Genomic DNA, 23714 nt, shown 5'->3' on the forward strand with positions numbered 1-23714 from the left:
ATTCACCAGTAAACTATAACTTGGAGGGGGGGTAACACAGGCAGTGTCATTGGTCCCGGGAGCCCATTCTCAAGCACGTTGTCCACCACAGGCAATAAATTAGCAGTGGCAGTGTTTAGTGTGTGAGCAAAAAGGCGGCTACTGAGTTCCCAGTGAACCTGCACTTTGTTCTGGCATTACTCGTCGCATTAGCGCCACCAACTGTTTACTGCTGGGACTACTAGCAATGCAAATTTTCTGCGTGGAGCTCCCATTTCATAACATAAGGGGAACAAAAATCTACCAAGAAGATTACATTCAAAAGTCTCTCATTAAACATGCCACATTTCTAACTTCCATGTTTAATATGAAACAGTCTCTTCAGCACAGTCTGCAACCTGTTTCGTCTCAGCAACTTTTAGACTGGGTTTTATCATGTTTGTCTTTAGGAATAGAGAGGAACAGCACTGCAGTGTTAAAGGCCCGAAGCAAACAAGGTAGACCTGCTACACGTGGAAGTGTTGCTTGCTTCAAATACCGCCGGGGGTGGAGGTTGGATAATGTAGGCCACCTGCAAGAAAATGCGCAGAGGGGGATGGAGAAAAACAAAAAAAGACAAATAAAACACTGCAGGAGGGGAGCAGCAGCTGTTGTTTCCTGGGTCAGCAGGCCTACGAGGGGCTGTTGACTCCTGGTTTGCATCTGTGCTCTCTCCCCAATTGATTTCAAGCACCAGGGGCGTGGCTAAAAGAGAGGTGGTGGGCGGCGAGGGGGTCCGGAGTGTCACCACCGTGCACACCCCCTCATACCTCTGGAAAATTTTGGTCCTATCAGTGCAGTGCAACCATGGATGGAAATTACATGGCGACACGATGGTCCTAACCTGCTCCTTCTCCTGTGAAAACCAGAAAACTCTGTCTCCTCATTATTTGTATGTATAACTATGCAGTAATACAGCTGAACGGTGTACTGATATTAATATGCACGAAAACCAAGACTGCTATTGATTTATTTATTTGTTTAAAGAAGCCAAACAAGTCATTTTAATATCTGACAAGTTTCCCCACCCCACACCTTATACCCCAACCACCCCCAACCCATTTGCCTCACAATGGTTTGGTCCGTTGCCTACATGCTCACATCCACGCAGTCATATGGAAGTTTGTCGTGTGGGGGTATGTCTACAAGTGTGTGACTGGTGGCTGAAGTCCAGTAAGTACTTTGCAATTATTTACTTAAAAACGATGTTTGGTCAGACATTTATTCTATTTTATTTTTATTTTTTGCACTTTACTCCTCAGAAGAATAAAACACAATTACTGTTTTGTTGCATATTTTTAATTAGCTTTTTTTTTTTTTTTAGCTTAATTTTAAAAAGCGGCTGCCATTTTGCTACCGGGGCAGCCGCATGTTTAGGAAAGAAGGAGCTGTATCTACAAAACCAAAAGCAGCTTTTTGAACACAAACACGAGGAGGATGCAGAATGCTCTGATGATACTTTGACCCATAGTCCATGACAGTAATGCTATTCATTTATTTCTCTGTTTTTGTGATTGTGTTGCTTTTGTTGATCTCTTTGCACAGGGAAAACAAAGAAGCCATCAGAGTAAGAAAATAACCGTTTTAAAGTCCATCAGCTCTGTCACAATGTTTTTGGACTGATCTCACTCAGCAGGTAGGTTTCAGCCACACTGACGTGAAAAAGTGTTATTTATTAATAGGACATCCCAGGATTGGTTACTTATATTGGTAAATGTTTTAATTGTATAACATGTAAGGTTGAATTATTAGCTGTATTTGTAACTGCTTGTAAAGTTGTTTTGGAAATGAATGAAGTCTGAACTGTATAACAATTCTGCTTTATAGCACGCTAGGGAAGATTTGAGCTGAGCTTTTGTTACCTAGTGGCTACACAAGCCAGGAAGTACCAACGACTGGATTTGGTGTGTGGTAATAACAGGTAAATTAACTTTTTTTTTTTTAAATTATTTGAATATATATGAGTGCTTGTGTATAAATACAGAAACAATACACATATGCTTTCAATTGTGTAATTTAAGTGATCTAGGTAGCTCTGTTTTGGAAGTTCAGTTAACGCTAGAAATTTGTTTTGGAGTTTGTATGTGTTTTATCTCTAGGGGCCACCGCATATATTTATATATAAACATATATAAATAAAACCAATTTTTGAGCATAATTTTATATTATTGTTAATAATAAATTCATTAAAGCAACAAAACAACCTGAAGAGCCGGTTTTCTAAAAAGAGCCGAAAATCCCATCACTAGTCTGAAGACCAACAAGGATACCCAATGGATTTACTTTGCCAAATGGATCATCACGGCCTTGCCGTATTGGTCCATTCGATCAACCTTTGTTGTTATTATTTATTTTATTTTATTTTCAGTTGTTACAGATGGGACAGACATGACTGAGGGATAGGAAAGGGAGAAAGAAAGATGAAGGAAAAGAAAAACAGAAGGGAAGAGGGACAGTGAGAAAGGGCACTTAAAAAGAGAAAGAAGAGGAAAAAAAAATCTCCTGGATCACCTGTTGAGAGAAAAAGAAGAGAAAAAAAAAAACAGAGCAACATACTAAACACAACACCATCACGTTAATCTAGCTAAGTGTAAACAGCAGTAAATACTAAATATTGAATGTTGTTGTGTAGCAAGCAGGACCGACAGCGCACAATGTGCTTGGAAATAGCAGCCAATAGAGGTATAGTTTATGTCTATGAACAGTGAACACCCGTGTGCACACCTGTGTGGATCAGCGCGCTAGTATTCAAAAGGTTTCCCCATGTAATGGTCTGCTAGAGGATGTAGAGAGCCATAGCCCCGTCCCCCAGGGCATGAAGCAGGCATGGAGGAGATCCAGGTCCCAGACATCCAGAGGCCCCAGAGTGCGAGAGCCCAAGGAGGACCACCGGAGGGGCATCCGTGCCACCCTCCTGGGAAGAGCTGAGGAGAGCCCCAGATGAGGGGTCACCCAATAGCCACGGAGCAGAAGCCAGAGGGGGCTGCAGTGGCTCTGCCGGCAGCCAGCTGTACCAGAGTGAACCGAGCCGCAGGCCCAGAGGCCGGAGGCCCGAGGGCCCCCTTTGCCCCGGAAGAGGCCTGACCGAGCAACAGGCACCAGGCCCCGCCAAGTAGTCACCGGGAGTGAGCTGGTACATACCTGAACGCCCAGCTGCTGCCAGAGAGCAGCAGGTGTTAGCACGGCCCCTCCCGAGAACCCTCAATGTCTACATGGATTTAAACTTGAGAGGTGGGCACCGGCGCCAGAGGTGGGGTTGAATACACAGACCGTCCACTGGACGCCGTTTTTTCTTGTTTATTGACACTCAGTAGTTCCTTCAGTCACTCTGGTGACTCATTGTGAATAAGGGAGCAGCTGGAAGTAGCTTTAGCTTTATATGACTTCTTATGTAATGCGGCCTCTGTGTTAAAGCACAAGGTATTGCACAAAACCTGGAATGGAGCTCAGTGATTTCCAGGCCACTTCTAAGAAAACTGGTTTTTGGTCTCCCTTCATCACTCCCCTCTTAGAAAACCTCCTGGAATTGTCAGCAAACCAAAGCAAGAGATTTTTTTGTTGTTGTTGCAACCCTCACAGTAACACCTTCACATATCTCCACAACACTGTCATTATCATGATAGCATTTTATTACGGCAGTGTTGTGTGCATGTTTCTGTGCTGATATGTGCATGTTAACCCCTTGAACTGACTGTAAATCTTTTTTTAAACATGGGAGTAAGATGTTAAACTGGAAGTGAACCTGCACTTTACCACCTTGGTGGGATGCTACCAGCAGCAACAATAGGTCCACTAGCTTCTTTCACCGTGATATGAGCAAAAGAAGTGACATGTAACCAAGTGTAACCTAATAAAGGTTACACTTGGTTCTATATGTAAACCCCCATAATGTTAAAATTTATGCTATCAAAGGAGATGCCCACTAAATAAGTCCACCATAACCCTGCTCCAACCTTACTTCAAGGCCTTAACCTTTCACTTCCAGACCACAGCTTTTTGCTGTAGTTTTACACTGATAATGTGAACAATGTAGAAAATGTCAGCATCTTGATACGAATTGAGGGAGGTTGGTAACAGTCTCCATAATTTTTGCTCCTCTGAGTAGCTGGAATTCTTTTTATCACATCTTATGCCAGATTTGTTAAAGTTTCAAACTCTTTGACTGCCATCCAAGCCAAACCTCTTTGTATCCAAAGGAGTAAAAGGCATCATTTGCAAGTTTTAAAATCTAAAATGAACCTGTTGATGAAACCTGTTACTTTATGTAAATAATTCTATTTAAAATAAAAAGAGTTTTCTCTAAAACAGCAAATTTAAAATAGCACAACTGTGTAGTAAACATTTACTGGTCTTTTTATTACCTTCATATATAAAAACAAACTCTGGTTTCATTCATTTTATTTCAGTAAAACTCAGTTTATTCTTCCAAGACTGCCTCAGTAATATTTTACTCTGAGCAGAAGTATTTCTGAAATGTAATTGTTTGCTTTTTTTTCTTTGGTTTGTTTGTTTGTGCTTTGAAGCAAGTAACATCCAGCTCCAGGAGCAAATAGCCTCAGGGACGTTGTATCGACAAGCAGGCTCGGCTTTAGAGATAAGAGATGATGGTGTGCATGACAGATTTCTGACAAAGCAAACATTTGGAAAAAGAAATGTTTACAGCTGTGGTATTTGTGCAAGGGCGAACAAACAAACAGTTTTTTAGTGTCATCGATGAGAGGTGCAAGCAGATAAACCTTTCAAACGGTTTGACAGTAAATGCTGAAGTTGTTGCTGTTGTAATATTTTAATAAATCCATCTGATGCAGTGCAGCCTGCGCGTGGATCAGCAATAGAGATGCATTATCCTTATCATTTTTTTCTTTAATGACACCTGCATCCACTGATCCTGTTTAGTCAAGGATACAGTGCAATATAAGAGTTAGATATCAACATTCAAGTAAGCTTTTAATCTTTCAGGTGTATTACATTAAAAAAAAAAATTAACCTGAGAGCACAGTCAGCAACATGAGTGCGATAACCATAAACCAATGCCACGCTTTCTAATCTGGTGTCCAAAGGGCAGGCAGGATCCAGTGGGCAGTAATAATAAAGTGTGCTGTTATTACTGCTGAAAGTGACAGCGAGCCCAAACACGGCCATGGCGGACACCGAGGAATGGGGAAAGCCTGTGGAGAGGAAAGGGGTGAGTTACAGTCCACGTGTGATCACAACCATGGTCACAATTTTCTTTTCTGACTTTTCAAATAGCGCTCTGATGTTGTCCCCCTCTCTCCAACAAAAAACAGAGGCTAACTGTAGTCCTGGTGCTGGCAACACTCATAGCTGCCTTTGGTTCGTCCTTCCAGTACGGCTATAATGTCTCTGTGGTCAACTCTCCATCGCAGGTAAGCTGATTAAAGAAAGAAAAGCTTGAATGGAACTCGCTGGGAAGATAATTTGTTCCTATCAGTGCTCTCCTGCTCTTTTCAGTTCATGCAGCAGTTTTATAATACAACCTACATGGAGCGTTACCACAGCCCGATGGAGGAGAACGTCCTGACTCTGCTGTGGTCTCTCTCCGTGTCCATGTTCCCTCTCGGAGGCTTCTTCGGCTCTCTGATGGTGGCACCTCTGGCCAACAAATTTGGGAGGTGAGAATCTGCTTTATTCCACGTGTGGTTTATTATGCTCTGCATGTTTCTTGCAACTAATGCTTCATCCCTGCTACAGGAAGGGCACCCTCCTCTTCAACAACATCTTCTCCATCGTCCCTGCTTTAATGATGGGAGTCAGTGAGATCGCCAAGTCCTACGAGATCATCATTGTGGCCAGGTTTATAGTAGGCATCTGTGCAGGTCAGCTCCCGAATTTAACAACAGCCCAGGTTAAGGATCAGGCGTGATCAGGCGGTTTAGCTTCACCCGTGCATGCTTTCCCATCTGCAGGTCTCTCTTCCAATGTGGTGCCCATGTATCTGGGTGAGATCGCTCCCAAAAACCTGAGGGGAGCTCTTGGCATTGTTCCGCAACTCTTCATCACTGTTGGGATCCTCTGTGCCCAAGTGCTGGGCATTAGAAACATACTGGGAAACAGCACAGGTAGTTAAGTTTTTACATGTTTGATCATTTATTCATCAGATGCTGAGACATGGTCTTAAGAATAGGTTTAAAAGCGTGTCTGTGTTGCCTGTGTGTGTCCAGGCTGGACCCTCCTGCTTGGCCTTACTGGTATTCCCGCCGCGATTCAGCTCCTGCTGCTCCCCTTCTTCCCTGAGAGCCCCAGGTACATGCTCATCCAGAATGGAGACGAGAAGAAAGCAACGAAAGGTAAGAAAGTGCGATGTCATCAACATAAAAAAAGCATGGTTCATAAAAAAATCACACCTAACAGGCTTAACATATTCTGTCCATTTAGACCATATTCTGTAGAAGGTATCCCTCTGAAGTTTAAGAGAAAATGACAATTTTTCCATCGTATATGTCTCTTGTACAGAATGTATCCAATCTTCCATCGTTGGTGGTTCAGGCTTAATCCATCTCCTCGTAAGGGGCTTTTTACTCGCAGCCAGTAGGATATACAAAAGTCTTCTATCATTAGAATTCAATTTATCCACTGGTGTGTTACACAAAAATCTCAAAGGTTAAAGGGAAAACAAATGAAAAAACATTTTGTAGATGTTCATGGATTAGAGACCAGTACTGGCGAATAACTTGGCAATCCCAAAAGATATGGAAATGGTTTGCTCCATCTCCCCCACATCTCCAACAAGTGTCACCAGTTCCCCGGTATCTTTGTTGAGCAGGGTTGATGAAAAATCTCTGTGGTGAGCCGTGGTTGGCGGTGCCGTGCGGACCATCATCATCACCACCATCATTCACATTTCACACATAACTACACTACACATCGAAGATAAACTGAGCATTGTGGTACTGTATGCATTTCCACTCTTAGCACTGCAGCGCCTGCGTGGGTGGGACGACGTGGACAGCGAGCTGTTGGAGATGCGTCAGGAGGACCAGTCCGAGAAGGCCGAAGGTCACCTGAGTGTGTTCTCCCTGCTGTCCCAGCGCTCTCTTCGCTGGCAGCTGATCTCCATAGTCGTCATGAACATGGGCCAGCAGCTGTCGGGTGTCAATGCGGTGAGACGTGCCCATCCAGTTGTCCTCGTCCCTCTCACCATTACACAGTTTCAGGATGCATGACAACATCTATGTTCTTGCTTATTCACAGGCTGTCGTGTTATAACCATCATGCATTTCTCTCTTTTCTCTCAGATCTACTACTATGCCGACAGCATATACGGCTCTGCAGGAGTCAGGGAGAGTGACATCCAGTATGTCACAGTGGGAACGGGAGCAGTGAATGTCTTTATGACCGTAACTGCTGTAGGTACCCGGCAAAGCTGAGGGGAGGAGCTGTTTGTCTGTCTGTTGTTTGATCATGTGAGATGGAGATAACCACTTTGAACGGGGGTTTTGTCATCCCAGGTGTTCATCGTGGAAGCCTCAGGTCGCCGCCTGCTCCTCCTCTGTGGTTTTGGGATCTGCTGCGGAGCCTGTGTGCTGCTCACTGTCGCACTCAACTTGCAGGTATCGTACAGACCTGTCAGCGCTACTTATGCCTGCAACCTGTCACTCTGCTGCCCTCTAGTGGTTCAGTTATTAGTTTCCCAACCTGGAAAGAATCAGAGGAGATTTGCAAGATCCTGTTTATGATCTCAGGATCAGTGGATCAGAGAGTAACGCCTCATGAGATTGATTTATTTGCAGCTATAGTCTAAAAATGTACTAATTATAGTTAGAGGTGAGTTCGTAAATGTGAGCTGCTTGTAATTTTAACAGCATTTCACATGTTATGTTTCCATGTTACTGAATTTAAGTCATTTGACATTGTTCAGCATATTTTTGGATAACCAGGACACTCGTTTTTTTCCAACAGCAGCCACCAAAATCCTCATTCCTACAAGGCTACAGCAACAGGCCTTTAAAATTTTCATCTTAATCTGTGTGATTTTAATTTTCTGCTCTCACCTATACTTTGTCCCCACTGGGTTACAGCTCTGTTGAATAATTAATTAATTAAGAGCAATGAATAAAATTTAACATTATGAAGGTGTCAGTCCACTCCATAGTTTTAACCCCACTGCATTAAAATAGAGGCACTCTACTGTTGAGACCACCACTGATTATGGCTTTTTCCCCCACTCATTTTTCATGCATTTAACTCAGAGTGGACAGACTTTTGGCTTACTTAGAGTCCAGAACTTGGGTCCCAGTTTGAACCTGCACTGTTGCAAAGGCCTCTACTCTCTTTACATGTTTGTAAATGACATATGAATGAAATACAAATTTTCAGATTTTACTCAAGTGGTTTTACGAAAACTTGTCCAATCGCTGTTCAGAAGTTACATACGTTTTATACATAGTTGTACATATAAAACTGCAAAGCCGCTGTGCTTGGGTTGAGATCTGGCCATCAAACTAAACATACACTGAAACATTGTCTGAGGACTTCAAATCTGAGCACAGAGTATAGCCCTGTACACTTTACAGTTTGTCCTGTTACTTCTATCAGCAGCCATGTCAGCAACAAACGCCAGTGGTTTGGTTCAAGTCATTCATGCCCATGCCATAGCATTGCCTCCACCATGTTTCACAGATGGTGCAGTATGCTTCAGATCCAGAACTGTTTCTCTGCTTCTCCATATTTTTTTTTTCTTCTGTCATTCTGGTTCATCTTGCTTTCATTTATCCCAAGATTTTTTTTCCAGATCTGTGCAGGCCTTTTAGAGTTTAGTCTAATCTGGCCTTCCTGTTCTTGAATCTCAGTCCACGAGGGCCGGTGTCCCTGCAGGTTTTAGATCTCACCTTGGGTCAACATACCTGAATCACATGATTATTTCGTTACCAGGCCTCTGGAGAACTTCAGGACATGTTGAGGTGCTAATTTAGCCATTTAAATCAGCTGTGTTGGTTCGAGGACACATCTAAAACCTGCAGGGACACCGGCCCTCGTGGACTGAGATTGCCCACCCCTGGTGTAACCAGTAGTTCGCACCTTGTTATAAAACAGGGGACGGGAACTCCAGGCCTCAAAGGCCAGTGTCCTACAGGTTTTAGATGATCCAACACAGCTGATTTAAATGGCTAAATTACCTCCTCAACATGTCTTGAAGCCCTCCAGAGGACTGGTAATGAACTAATCATTTGATTCAGGTGTGTTGACCCAGGGTGAGATCTAAAACCTGCCAGGGTTATCACCAGGGTGATATTATAAATCCTCTATTTCCATTCATGAAGGTGTCTCCAGATTGTAGATGTTGAAACTGATATGCACAACGATGATATGGATTTTTTTGAAAGGATTAGTGGCTGTTGACAGTAAATCAAGCTTATATGTTATCAGTTTAATTTGTAAAAGGGTACAGGCCACACTTAACTATGTAACTGTTTGTCAGCTGCCTAATTACTTTTGTGTTTCCTAAAAATGAGAGATTATATATAAAAACATCTCTGTCTCCATAGTGTAGTGGTTTATACATCTGACTAACAGGCAAAAGATCCCAGTTCAGTATAGGGAGGAGACCCAAATCCCTTTGGGATTGTGTCAAGAAGGCTTCTGGTGTTTTGTTTTGTTTTTTTGTTGTTGTTTTTTTTACAAAAAAAAGCTAAACCAAACATCTGGCACATGATGAATAACCGGAAATTGGATTCAGGTGGGTGTGGAGACCCACATCTCTTTATGTTTGATTTTATTTCACCTGCACTTTATCCCTATGTTTTGGCCATTTCTGAAAAGCCACAGTGAGAACTCCTGCAGGACAGCTAAGGAACAGCAGAATCTGACATGATGACAGATTGGCAAAATAATTAAACAATAAGCAACCAGTAAAAAGCCAAAATAACAAACGGTGTCACTGTGCTACAGATTACCAGCCTGTAATCATGTTGTACGTCTAGGATTCCCATCATGGTCTGGAAAATAAAGTGATATTTTGGCCCCTTTGTTTTCAGGAGCCATGAAACCTGCACATAAACACTGACTATTAGAGAGAACTGCAAACGCAGTGTTGCCCTCCTTCAAACCTGCAACCTCACCTGGAGCCAATGTTTTCAGACAGGCGTCATTTTCAGCAGCAGTAAAGGCACAATTTAGAGACACAATGGAGAGTAGGCACATTAATCATCTGCCTTTGATCCTCAAAGCCTCCATGTGGAGCTGTTACTGTTGCTCCTGCTTACAAACATCAGAAGGAATAGTTACTGAGAGCTGCTTGTCTGTGTTTGCAGGAGACTGTGACATGGATGCCCTATGTCAGCATCGCCTGTGTCATCATCTACGTCATCGGACATGCCATAGGACCGAGTGAGTCTGTCTGAGTAGACCTGTTGCTATTTACACACATACTGATTACAGCAGGGCGCTCCATAGCTGAAGTGTTGTTTAGATGCAACCAGGCATATAATCAAAGTTTGTACATCAGCACTCAGTTTGTTTGAGACATGAGCATCCTCTCTGACTGTGAAGACTGATGATGTCTGTCTCGAGTGTTTTGGTTGTGGTTAATTGCATTTTTGTTCTGCAGGTCCCATTCCTTATGTGGTGGCCACTGAGATGTTCCGGCAAACAGCCAGGCCTGCGGCGTTCATGGTGGCCGGCTCCGTCCACTGGCTCTCCAACTTCGTTGTTGGCCTTGTCTTCCCCTTCCTCGAGGTTAGTTACTCAATTTCTGCAGGCTCAGACTTCAGTGGAATTAGTTCCAGATGTTTTGTCGAGCATAACCAGCAAGGCAGTTCCCTCCACATCCTCACTGTAATGTGATCTTTTATGCCACTTAGAATTGGATTACTTTGATATTTTCTTTGCAATTTGCATAGATTTGCAAACAAGGGATTGCTTTTCTAAACAGGGATTAACCTGTTTAGAAAAGATTTAAGTGCGCTCGTTTGCATTTCATCCTTGCAACACAAATATAAGAATTAAGTAAAGAATATGCTGCAACAAACAGTGCGTAAGAGAGGAGAGGATTGCAGTAGATTGCAGTCAGTGTGGAGTGGCTAGAAATGAGTGTCAAGGATGATTTATAACAAGATAGCAGCTAGAGTGAAAGGGAAAGATTACAAGATGGTAGTGAGACCTGCTATGATGAATGGTTTGGAGACTGTGGTGCTAACAAAAAGTCAGGAGGCTGAGCTGGAGGTGGCAGAGCTGAAGAAACCAGCATGACCAGGATGGAGGGACAGGATTAGAGATGAGTACATAAGAGTAACGGCTCAGGTTTTGCCGCCAAAGTTAAGGAACTGAACTGCTGTGGACATGTGCAGACCCTATATGGATATAGTTGACAAAGGATTTTGGAGATTCATAGATCTAGTAAAGAAGGAAATGAAGAGGGGTTGTGTGACACAGGAGGATGCTGGGGATAGGGTGACATGATACCAATGAGTTGCTGTAGTGACCCCTAAAGTGAGCGGGCCAAAATGCTGACTTATACTGATTTGAATTGTACTCAAAATTACTGCCTCATGTTTATCTTTTAGCAAGATACTAACCTCAAGCCTCTGATGCATCCACTGGAGTGTGAGTGTCAGATAGAAAGCACTTCAGCAGAGAGAAAAAAGTCTTCATTGGAATGGGTAAATTAAGTGTTTTGTATAAAGTGCTTCGAGTGCTCAGGTAAAGTAGAAAAAGTAGATTTCAGATATATTTTTTCCTTTTACAACATTTTCCTAATGGTTCAGCACCAAGTTTGATTCAGGTATCAAACTGAGAGCAAAACAAAAAAATCAGTTGGTTCCTCCTGTTTAATATTGATTGCTGTCATGCTAGAGAATGCAGTTTGGACCTATCACTCACCTACCTGATGCACACTCCACCTTTAGGTGACACTTAGAATATTTATTGTGCATGTCAAGAAAAGAAGGAGTTTATTTTAGGTGGATGGCTTAGTGTTGCTGGCTGCTGAACTAGTCAGGAACGGTTTCTGTGTGCAAAACTAGCTTGTTGTTTGACTCACAGTAAACAGGGCAGACTGGAGCCAGGGGTGATCAAATCAGCTGATTAAAACAGGCAGGCAGGTGGGAAGCTGGTGGATCTAAGCACAAGAGAACAGTGTTGGTTTCGGTCGTCGAGTGAAGTAGGAAAAACTGGAAAGGGAGTGGCTCACCTACTCCTCGTACACAAACACAGACAGGGAAACAAAATGAGAGGAGGACAAGAAGAGGCCCAACATAGGGAATGAGGAGGAGGCAGATACATGAGGAATGCAAACATGCAGAGCGCCAGAATTTTTTTTTACTGCATTTACAACGCCTGAAACATAATGTCGGAGCTTGAATATTATAACACCAGAAAACATATTGTAAAATCTTAAATGAGGAGACATTATGTGTAGGAGTTTTCACTGAATGACGTGATCTTAGATATAAACATAAGCTTCATCTCATGTTTACTTCCTCTTACATGTTTAAACCTGAAAGTGTAATCAAGGGAAGAAGATGCTTGAGAAACATATCAAAGAGCAGTGTTTCACTTTTGACCTCACCTTGTTTGCTCTGTTTGTCTTCCTGACATATTTACATTTCATGTCGAGGACCCAGAAATCACATTTCCTCTCCTCCTTCTCTCCCCAGCGAGGCCTGGGCCCCTACAGCTTCATCATTTTTGCCGTCATCTGTCTGGTCACCCTGATCTACATCTGGCTGGTGGTGCCCGAAACAAAGAAGAAGACCTTCCTGGAGGTCTTCCAGATGTTTGCAAAGAGGAACAAAGTGGAGTTAAATCTGGGTGACGGCGATCTCCCGCTGAAAGAGCTCAAAGAGAGCCCACAGGATGCACAGAAGGCCACGCCCTTCTGAAGAAAGAAGGAGAACATTGATAGAAGAGGAAGTATTCACTGCGGGTGTGGAGCGAGGGAGTGTGTGTGTGGTAGAAGACTTGACAGTGTTTTAATTTTAGATGTCTCTGTGTGCCTTTTCTTTGTATTTGTGCCTGCAGATGTTGGTAGATTTTCATGCAGGCTAAGATTTGCTTTGAGTCCCTGTGTGCACTAGATGCAGCGTTAAGGACGTGTGAAGGAGTCAGTGAGCAGACAGCAGGTCTCTTGTAAGCTTTTATTGATGACATATGAATGCAGTACATGGCTCAAGCTGTGACGTGTTTTTAATATTGGTCTGTAGGCGCCTTGAAAAGCATTTTGTCCTTTGTAAAACATACCATGAACCCTTCACCAACCCTTCAATCAAATCCCCAACATCAACAGATGATATTCTGGCTTGTTGCAGCATGTTGAAGCTCATACAAACAGAAGCATCAGGAACATCTGTACTGACTGTCCAGCTGCACCCCTCCGTACATGCTCAGTTTTGGTCTGGCCAAAGCATAACTGCCAGAATCTTTCTCCTGGAAAGTTGAGCACCAAAGGAAACAAAGAGCCAGTTTCTGAGGACAACAGAAAAAAAGAATCAGGCTGGAGAAGCACCAATCTAACTTTAATTGCAGATCAATATCACATTTTAAAACCACCCACCATATCTGATAGACCTTGAATTGTGAAATCCACCTAAAGGAAAGAAAAAGGAAAGAAGCAAACACTGCAAAGTGAATACAGCCATCCCTTACATGTAGATATGTTTGGCAGCTTTTAAGATGAGCAAGCACCCGAATGACTGTTGTCAATGGATGTTATCAAACACAGTCCAGAGGACGCTCTCGTGGCAGGGCGGAGTGGTGAGGGAGCCCTGAAGAAGTGCTTCAGATTCTCAGGGAGCATTGAGCGGACATCAAGGTGGGATATGTTCATGGACTGACCTGTGAAGGTTACACAAACACCACGTTAAACTAAACCAGTCAGTTATGGCTCAGCTAGAGGTCACATTTGGATTCTGACACCAAGTAGAGCAATGTGGGGTTTTTCTTTTGTTTAATTGTTTGTTTTAGTGAGTAACTCACCAGCATACTTGATTTTCTTCAAGTTTGCAATAAAATCACTATAGTAGGTGTTCTCAAAATGGCCATCCTGGAAAAAACCCAAAACAAAGCTGTGTTAACATTGATGCTTAAAGTTTCAGTGAAAAGAGATCATTGTGACTTGATCCCATAAATGCAGGCTTTAGAGGATTATTACAGTTTTTTAGGATCTGTGTTGCTTTAAGCTTTATCATAAAATTGTATTTAACATGCTTAAAAGGCACTGATACAACCAAAACTCCAGATTTATTAACCTGTTTTCTAAAGAGCTAGAAACCAAAAATAAGTCACTTGTAATGGTTACACACATCTGACCGTTTTTAGTCGTGTTTTTACAGATATGTTATAATTTTTATTCATGCTGACTGTTTAATGTTCCTTCTTTGATAGATGTCAGATATTAACTTATGAGTAAAGTGCTTTAGAAGTGAAAATAAAGTACCAGTTTTATGTAAACTCTCACTTGGATGCATCTTAATTATTTGCTGCTACCACAGTGGATGCCAGCTGTGGTGTTGCTGCGGCGATGACCTCTCAAAGGAAAGGAAAGGAAGCGTCTCATAGCTGAAGGTTACAGGCTGTCTGAGATCCAGAGCAGCCCGGTGGAAACAAGCACTCATTCACTGTGTTGCCGTGTAGCTGAAGACTATCGGGAGATAGAAATGCATTTATTAACTTTCGATTGTTTCAGCTGTTTGAAGAAATGAAAGAAAGTCTTGAAACGGTTCAACAGGAAGCAAGAAATTTGTTTGTGTGCAGATTAGAAATGGTTTCAAAAAAGAGGGCTGATTAATAGATACAGGTCATTCTGGTTTCCTTGTTAAAAGAGTTCACTCTGATGAAACCCATCATCCCTTTAAACTTCTGCACCTATAATTGATCCCAGTTTTGTTGAGCATGAGACAGACGTTCTTTAAAACCTGGCTTTACTGCAGTGGACAACCTTTGTGTTTTGTAAGCCTACATCTGCCATGTAGCGGATCCCATCTATAGCATGATCTGCTCCACTGGCCTCCAAGTCCCAGCCGCCACAGTGCAGGTGCATCTGGACGACTGTGTACTTTCCTGGGAGTCCCTCAGTGATTTTCATACTGGGAGGTAGGTCGATTTGAACTGATGGTGACACAAATATATCATCACAAATCATGAATACTTTACATAGCTGTAAAGCCTTGGCCTACATTTATTTCAGCAGCAGGCATTTCTTTTCAATGTTGACAGTGCTGTTGATGTGATGCAGTGGTGACTTTTCCAAAAAGCAATGGCAGTCATGGAAACTATACATAAATGAGGGGATTTCAAATAATGGAAATTCTACCTCAACCTCCACATAAATTTATGCTTGATAGTTCAGGCAGAAAAAACTGGTGTGGTCCTTTCTGTGCATCTGTACAGACTGACACTGTTTGAACTTTTGATTTACATTAGCCTTTCTTTGAAATGGATTAACCACCCAGCTCACATGTTGCTGGTTCCCTGGCACGCAGTGGACTTGTTCAGCAGAATAATGTTGCGTCTTCAAATAACATTCATTTCCAGAATCGTAGCAGCAGCTGCGCTGTACACCAAATGGTCCATGGTTTTTACAAGAGCCAACCAGCTGTTAAACGAAAGGTATTTGTCCAATAACGCACAGCGCGTTAAACCAGGACACCAAGCAGTCAAAAGAATTTGATCTTTGTGAATAAACAGTAATGTAGGAGCCATTCTTGGGTTAATACCTTATGTGGTCACTAGAGGTCACCTTTTTCTGTTTTGATTATGTAATGTAAAGGTATTTAAGGTAGACGCACGTAATCGGCGTCAGGTGTGTCATTAAGAAGGCAAACAGTTTGTGACCGTTGCGCTGTTATGCTAAGTCGATACGGAATAAAGACCAAAAAAGGACAAGATACATACTGCTGGATTTATTGGACTGTTAACTTAATTCATGCATACCAGTGACATCGCGTCACCCCCCGTTAACGACCACCTCAGTGGCTTCAAGCGTAGGCTTAGCCTCTACAAGTAATAACCCAATTTTCATTTCAATCACTTTATTTTTATTTTTCAAAAATGCTATTTGTTGAGTATTTGTGTTGCACAATAAACGTCTCTACGCTTTACGCACCACGCATCAACATCCGCGAAAGTGCAGTTTGAGGTGGTTAAAAAAACAACTATGCAGTAAATTCTTTAAAAACTAATTCAGACACACTGAAAGAAAAATGCCCACCCCTGTATGTCCAGTGGCTTCCATCATGAGGGATGGCATCGCTGACCACAGATTTTCTGCAGAGAAAAACACGCAGAAAATCTCCTTCTCCGCGTCTCCCGGTTTTGTCGCGCAGGACAGCGACTCCGCACAGACGTTAAGCTTAAATCCCCCGGAGCGATCCCAGTGATCCTATAGAGTCAAAAAAGCAGCTTTTGGGCATCTGACTGTAATCTGAACTCCGTTTTTAATTTAAGCTTGAGCACATATTTGATTTCTAAAATCGACAGTCATCTCTGTCATGTCATTATTAGTTTGACAATGAATAAATAAATACAACATGAATTAAGGAGCATTTTTCTCTGCGCATTCGTTTAATTTAGGAATATCTTCAAATATAAAGATTGTAAATATCTATGAGCAGTGTTGGTCAAGTTACTTGAAAATAGTAATTAGTTGCTAATACTGATTACTTCTCCTATAAAGAAATCCCGTTACTTTACACAATTTCCTTTAATAAAGTGTTCTGATTGCTTATTTTCAAAAGTAATTAGTTACTTTATTACTTAGTTGCTTTTAAAAACATAATACACAACCTGAATATGTTATAAAACAATAGACATTTCAGTCCAATTCTCTTTTTTTCTGCATATTTCATTATATAAAATTCCATGAAATGAAAATTTCTCTTTTTAAAACTCATTTTATTAGTTTTAATATTTTAACTTTATGCACATTGTATCAAGCAAAAACTAAATTATATCCAACATTCTCTGAATGGAAGAAATTTGTTTAACATTTAAATCTATTTTCTGCATATTCCAGCATATAATTTTTGTTTAAACTCACTTTTTCAAATAGATGCAAGTAAAACACTGCAAAAAATAAATAGAATCAAAGATTCAGCAGCACTAAGTCCTGTTGTTAGGCAGTCCACTCATTGTGAAACCTAGCCCCACCTTATCATGCGAATTCCTGAGGTCAGATGGCCCAGGATGTGAGTGGGCGTTGCAATTCGCAACCACTCCTCCTAGATTTCACAAACTGATTTTCTTTCTTGTTACAGGTGAATCAGCCAGGATTCTGCAAGGTGAAATATTTACCTTGCTATTAAAGAAAGCAATACGAGAAATACATCGGGAGCAGAGCTAATGCGACTTTGACTCAAAGTATTTTCTCGCCCCCAAGAAGGGAGGGGGACTGCACCTGATACTGGACCTACCTAAGGGCACTAAATCAGCATCTGAGGTCATACAAGTTCAGGATGCTGACAACCACCACTCTACTGGATGTAATGCGCCGAGGCGACCTGTTTACTTGTCTGTTTATATCAGCAGACCTGAAGGATACATATTTAACGTACCTATTGTGGAAGAATAACATGATTTCATTCACAGGTTTTTACTCTTGTTTTATTGTACACATAATACATGATTTCCTTCACAGGTTTTTACTCTGATTTATTGTACACATAAGGCTGCAAATTAAAGAATGTATTCTAGTCCAGGGTGGGAAGGTCACAAGCTTCAGCTGGCGCAACTGTCCAGGTGATCGATTGGAGAAAAGGGACAGAATAAGAGATTGACTACACGGAAGGTTCGGAAGGTTGCCGGTTCGAGCCCCGGCTTGGACAGTCTCGGTCGTTGTGTCCTTGGGCAAGACACTTCACCCGTTGCCTACTGGTGGTGGTCAGAGGGCCCGGTGGCGCCAGTGTCCGGCAGCCTCGCCTCTGTCAGTGCGCCCCAGCGTGGCTGTGGCTACAATGTAGCTTGTCATCACCGGTGTGTGAATGGGTGGATGACTGAATGTGTAAAGCGCTTTGGGGTCCTTAGGGACTAGTAAAGCGCTATACAAATACAGGCCATTTACCATTTGTTAGAACTGCTTTGAAATTCATATGAGCTGTTCACACTAAAGTAAAAAGCACCATCACTTCATGCGGATACCCTTTCGGCGCCAGCTGCGGTTGCAAGGCTGGAGCCGAATAAAAACACCCTGATAACGACTGTGTTTAGTCTGTTCCTTCCCATTCCATGCAAGTTGGCTGGAAGACTGTTTACTTAGCCTAGCAGGGCGAAGGACACTGTCTCAGCTGAACTCTGGACACGCACACACATACATATACACTGATATGCACACACTCATCCCCCCTCCCTTTCCAAATGCCTTTGATGCTTGTTCCCTCCTGGGAACGCGGCGGGTTTGAGCCCGCGCTGGAATGGTAGCACTGGGCAGGATGGCTGCTGTGTTTGCTTCGGATTACTCCTCATCCCCTACCCGACCCTGTGGCTTGTCACGTGTTCCATGATGTTGTGCTGTGGACATTTATGTGCTTTTTTGTGCAGAGGAGTTTTTTTTTGTTTCCTGTTCTCATGCTGTCCTCCCAGGAGCCCAGCATGAGTAGAGGTCTCTTTTTTTCCTCTTGTACTTTCCCATTGTAGTGTACATTTCAATGTTGTTGTTTTTTTCTGTAACGCTACCGATTTCTGACCTGTATCCCCATGTCTCTCTGTGTTGTGTGTGTGTGTGTGTAAGGTCGGGGGGGTGAATAAGGCCTTGATTGATTGATAGATTGACAGGTTGGTTAGCCTAGTCTTGCAGTCTCTGCAACTGCTTGGTCTACCAGTAGCAGGTGTTTTGTGCCTCTGGTATTCTGTGCCCCACTCATGTATTGAGCCATGTGACTATTCATCTTATCTGCTATGATGCCTGACAGGAGCTTCCATATGCTCTTCCAGTATTGCTCTGTCTCCAGCCTTGGTTGGCTGTTCTCATATTATTCCCCTGCCACTGAGAGTACACCTTGGATGGTTCTGTGGAGAACAGCTTTTATTTCTGGTACACCTCTTCAAGTGGCTGGCCAAGGCTGTGAGTCTTTGCTTGGCAGTTTCCAAGGCCTCAGATGGACCTCAGATGGACAGCTTGCTGTACTACTTCTTCGTCTCACCTTTCTGCAGCTCCGATACTTGGCTAACTCCCTTCCATGTTACCTTGATCTTGGCCTCTAGTGTTCTTCTCCTTGGAGGGAACTTGTAGTCAAGCATCTCACTGATCACTGTTGCCATGGCATGGATCTGAGTTTCTGATGTTTTGGTTTATTTTTGCATTTTGGATTGTTTTCTGATACCCGTGTGCTTTGTTGATTTTTATTAGAAGTCTATGTTTCTGTTTATTCGTGTTTAAGGATTTGTTGTCTCATGTATAGTTTGAGTTCCATGGTTTATATTCTGTCTGCCTCTCAGTGTTGAGTCTGCGTCTTTGTGTGATGGTGTCTTGTTTCCTGTTTTATTGTGAAAATCCGTGTCTTATGTGAGTGTATTCAGTTTGTTGTTTGTTTGTTTGTTGTTCGTGTGTCCTCCCTGCGATCATGTCTACCGGTCAATAGTTTAGTTTGTCTCAGTATAGATCAGTTTTGTTCTGTGTTGCCATTCCCACCTTTGTTCTACAATAAACCACCTTCACACCTTCAGCGAGTGCCTGCGTGTGGATCCTCATTTATCTTTCCCCACACGGTTCATTCTATTCACCGTGACAGGATCAGGTGGTTAGTCTCAGTAATGGTGTTGATAGGTATCGTCCGTAAAAGGTCAGAGAGATATGAGGGTGCCAAACCGTTGAAAGCCTTGTAGGTGAGCAATAGGACCTTAAAATCTGCTCAAACTTGACAAGGTAACCAGTGACGAGATTTCAGTATTGGAGTAATGTGCTCATATTTCTCAGTTTTGGTTAAAATGTGAGCAGCTGCCTTTTGTACCATCTGTAAAACTCTAAAGCTTTTCTTCGGTAGCTCAGAAAGGAGAGTGTTACATTAATCAACGCGCAAAGTTTTGGGACAAATAATGTAATTTATGTGCTCCAATGACCATCATATCTGTCTTATCTGCATTAAGAAGAAGGAAATTATCAGATAAACAGTGCCTAATTAATATAGACAAGCTTCTAGTTTGGATAAATCAGCACAGTTTCCAATGGTTAATATGGATATAAATATTTCCCTTAATTCCCTCATATAAATAATTCTATTTATAATAAAAAATATTTTTCTGTAAAACCACAAATTTAAATTAGCACAACTGTGTAATGAAAATTTACTGAGCTTTACAATTATATATGTATAAAATCAAACTTGTGGTTTCATTATCTGCTTAAAAGTGGCTGCGTGGAAACAAAGGTTTGTTTCAGTAATACTCAGTCTAAAACTCTTCTAAAACTATTAATAAGAATTATTTTTTAATTTATATTTATGTTATATAATTATTTATATTTTAATAAATCCATCTGATGCATTGCAGCCTGCACATGGATCAATAAAGCAGTAAAGATGCATTATCCTTATCATTCTTTCCTTTAATGACAGCTGCATCAATTGATCTTGTTTAGTGAAGGGTACAGTGTAATGTAAGATTTAGATATCAACATTCAAATCCGCTTTTAATCTTCCAGGTGTATTACATAAGAAAATTTTTTTTAAAAATTAACCTGAGAGCACAGTCAGCAACATGAGTGCGATAACCACAAACCAATGCCACGCTCTCTAATCTGGTGTCCAAAGGGCAGGCAGGATCCAGTGGGCAGTAATAATAAAGTGTGCTGTTATTACTGCTGAAAGTGACAGCGAGCCCAAACACGGCCATGGCGGACACCGAGGAATGGGGAAAGCCTGTGGAGAGGAAAGGAGTGAGGTGTGATCACAACCATGGTCACAATTTTCTTTTCTGACTTTTCAAATAGCGCTCTGATGTTGTCCCCCTCTCCCCAACAAAAAACAGAGGCTAACTGTAGTCCTGGTGCTGGCAACACTCATAGCGGCCTTTGGTTCGTCCTTCCAGTACAGCTATAATGTCTCTGTGGTCAACTCTCCATCGCAGGTAAGCTGATTAAAGAAAGAAAAGCTTGAATGGAACTCGCTGGGAAGATAATTTGTTCCTATCAGTGCTCTCCTGCTCTTTTCAGTTCATGCAGCAGTTTTATAATACAACCTACATGGAGCGTTACCACAGCCCGATGGAGGAGAACGTCCTGACTCTGCTGTGGTCTCTCTCCGTGTCCATGTTCCCTCTCGGAGGCTTCTTCGGCTCTCTGATGGTGGCACCTCTGGCCAACAAATTTGGGAGGTGGGAATCTGCTTCATTCCACGTGTAGTTTAACATGCTCTGCATGTTTCTTGCAACTAATGCTTCATCCCTGCTACAGGAAGGGCACCCTCCTCTTCAACAACATCTTCTCCATCGTCCCTGCTTTAATGATGGGAGTCAGTGAGATCGCCAAATCCTACGAGATCATCATTGTGGCCAGGTTTATAGTAGGCATCTGTGCAGGTCAGCTCCCGAATTTAACAACAGTCCAGGTTAAGGATCAGGCGTGATCAGGCGGTTTAGCTTCACCCGTGCATGCTTTCCCATCTGCAGGTCTCTCTTCCAATGTGGTGCCCATGTATCTGGGTGAGATCGCTCCCAAAAACCTGAGGGGAGCTCTCTGCATTGTTCCAGAACTTTTCATCACTTTTGGCATCCTCTGCGCCCAAGTGCTGGGCATTAGAAACATACTGGGAAACAGCACAAGTACTCAAGTTTGTACATGTTTGATCATTTATTCATCAGATGCTGAGACATGGTCTTAAGAATAGGTTTAAAAGCGTGTCTGTGTTCCTTGTGTGTGTCCAGGCTGGACCCTCCTGCTTGGCCTTACTAGTATTCCCGCCGCAATTCAGCTCCTGCTGCTCCCCTTCTTCCCTGAGAGCCCCAGGTACATGCTCATCCAGAATGGAGATGAGAAGAAAGCAACGAAAGGTAAGAAAGTGCAATGTTGCACAACTACACTACACATCGAAGATAAACTGAGCATTTATGGTACTGTATGCATTTCCACTTTTAGCACTGCAGCGCCTGCGTGGGTGGGACGACGTGGACAGCGAGCTGATGGAGATGCGTCAGGAGGACCTTTCCGAGAAGGCCGAGGGTCACCTAAGTGTGTTCTCCCTGCTGTCCCAGCGCTCTCTTCACTGGCAGCTGATCTCCATAGTCGTCATGATGATGGGCCAGCAGCTGTCGGGTGTCAATGCGGTGAGACGTGCCCATCCAGTTGTCCTCGTCCCTCACACAATAATTCGGCTTCAGGATGCATGACAACATCTATGTTCTTGCTTATTCACAGGCTGTCGTGTTATAACCATCATGCATTTCTCTCTTTTCTCTCAGATCTACTACTATGCAGACAGCATATACGGCTCTGCAGGAGTCAGGGAGAGTGACATCCAGTATGTCACAGTGGGAACGGGAGCAGTGAATGTCTTTATGACCGTAACTGCTGTAGGTACCCAGCAAAGCTGAGGGGAGGAGCTGTTTGTCTGTCTGTTGTTTGATCATGTGAGATGGAGATAACCACTTTGAACGGGGGTTTTGTCATCCCAGGTGTTTATCGTGGAAGCCTCAGGTCGCCGCCTGCTCCTCCTCTGTGGTTTTGGGATCTGCTGCGGAGCCTGTGTGCTGCTCACTGTCGCACTCAACTTGCAGGTATCGTACAGACCTGTCAGCGCTACTAATGCCTGCAACCTGTCACTCTGCTGCTCTCTAGTGGTTCAGTTATTAGTTCCCCAACCTTGAAAGAATCAGAGGAGATTTGTAAGACCCTGTTTATGATCTCAGGATCAGAGAGTAACCCCGCATGAGGTTGATTTAATTGCAGCTATAGACAGGCCTTTAAATACTTCATCTGTTTCATTTTAATTTTGTTCCCTCACCTGCACTTTGTCCCCATTGGGTTCCAGCTCTATTGAATAATTAATCAATGAAGAGCACATTATGAAGGTGTTACTCATGGTTTTAACGGCAATAAAAAATAGAGGCACTGCTGCTGTTGAGACCATGATTATGGCTTTTCCCCCCACTCATCTTTCATCCATTTAAGTCAAAATGGACTTTTATCAGAATGTGGTGGCGCAAAGGAGGATAACCAGTAAAGGTGACTAAAGGGTTTTGACAACGCCACCTGGGGAGGGAGTTACACCCCAGGAGAGATTTCTATAGCCAATGCAAATGCCATACTAGTTACAGAAGCTCGTTATTAGCAAGCAGAGGTGAGGCAGAACAATTTTACAATCAAAATTTATTAGGAAAAAATAGTAAAAGCATAGACCTGTAAAATAAGAGAACTTCTTAAGGTAGCAGGGCTGACAATGCAAGACCATTAATTAAAACACTTTATTAACAAACACTGATTAAAAAGACAAGGCTCACTGCTACGGTGCTACTCTAGTAAAATAGCAGTTTAGTAAAATAACTGAACAAAATACTGGAGGCCGGCAACTTGAGGAGGCAACCTACAGAGAGGAGTGACCAAGGGTGCCATCAATTACTCACCCGTGTAGTTTCACTGCAAACCTCACTGTCACTCTCACTGCAATCTAAAGGGTCCAATCTACCTATTTCCCAGTGTGTACACTCTCATGTATCAGGGGGGAGTCCACCTCACGTGCCTAGCCCCACAACAAGCGGCTGTACCGCCATTAAGGCAAAAAAACAACAAAACATAAAAGATCAAACAAGTCATTAAA

The 23714-nt window shown here is 42.6% G+C and overlaps 2 protein-coding genes across 2 annotated transcripts; both read left to right on the top strand.

The window, feature by feature from the left end:
- The first annotated feature begins 839 nt into the window (after positions 1 to 839).
- Positions 840 to 13982, top strand: LOC146363879 (solute carrier family 2, facilitated glucose transporter member 5-like). Its single transcript, XM_084917981.1, has 15 exons — positions 840 to 1191; positions 1564 to 1654; positions 1846 to 1939; positions 5079 to 5203; positions 5307 to 5405; positions 5491 to 5651; positions 5731 to 5855; positions 5946 to 6098; positions 6201 to 6326; positions 6952 to 7139; positions 7275 to 7385; positions 7488 to 7589; positions 10290 to 10365; positions 10586 to 10713; positions 12633 to 13982. The coding sequence occupies exons 4-15, from the start codon at positions 5159 to 5161 to the stop codon at positions 12855 to 12857; spliced, it is 1539 nt and encodes a 512-aa protein (XP_084774107.1). The 5' UTR covers positions 840 to 1191; positions 1564 to 1654; positions 1846 to 1939; positions 5079 to 5158; the 3' UTR covers positions 12858 to 13982.
- Positions 13983 to 20794: 6812 nt separating this feature from the next.
- LOC146363880 (solute carrier family 2, facilitated glucose transporter member 5-like) lies at positions 20795 to 22764 on the top strand. Its single transcript, XM_084916675.1, has 9 exons — positions 20795 to 20844; positions 20901 to 21030; positions 21116 to 21276; positions 21356 to 21480; positions 21571 to 21723; positions 21826 to 21951; positions 22037 to 22224; positions 22360 to 22470; positions 22573 to 22764. Exons 1-9 carry the CDS (start codon positions 20795 to 20797, stop codon positions 22762 to 22764), a joined length of 1236 nt encoding a protein of 411 aa, XP_084772801.1.
- Positions 22765 to 23714: the final 950 nt, after the last annotated feature.

The sequence above is a fragment of the Perissodus microlepis genome, chromosome 20 (assembly GCF_051167445.1).
Source record: "Perissodus microlepis isolate ML-2025 ecotype Zambia chromosome 20, ASM5116744v1, whole genome shotgun sequence".
NCBI lineage: Eukaryota > Metazoa > Chordata > Actinopteri > Cichliformes > Cichlidae > Perissodus > Perissodus microlepis.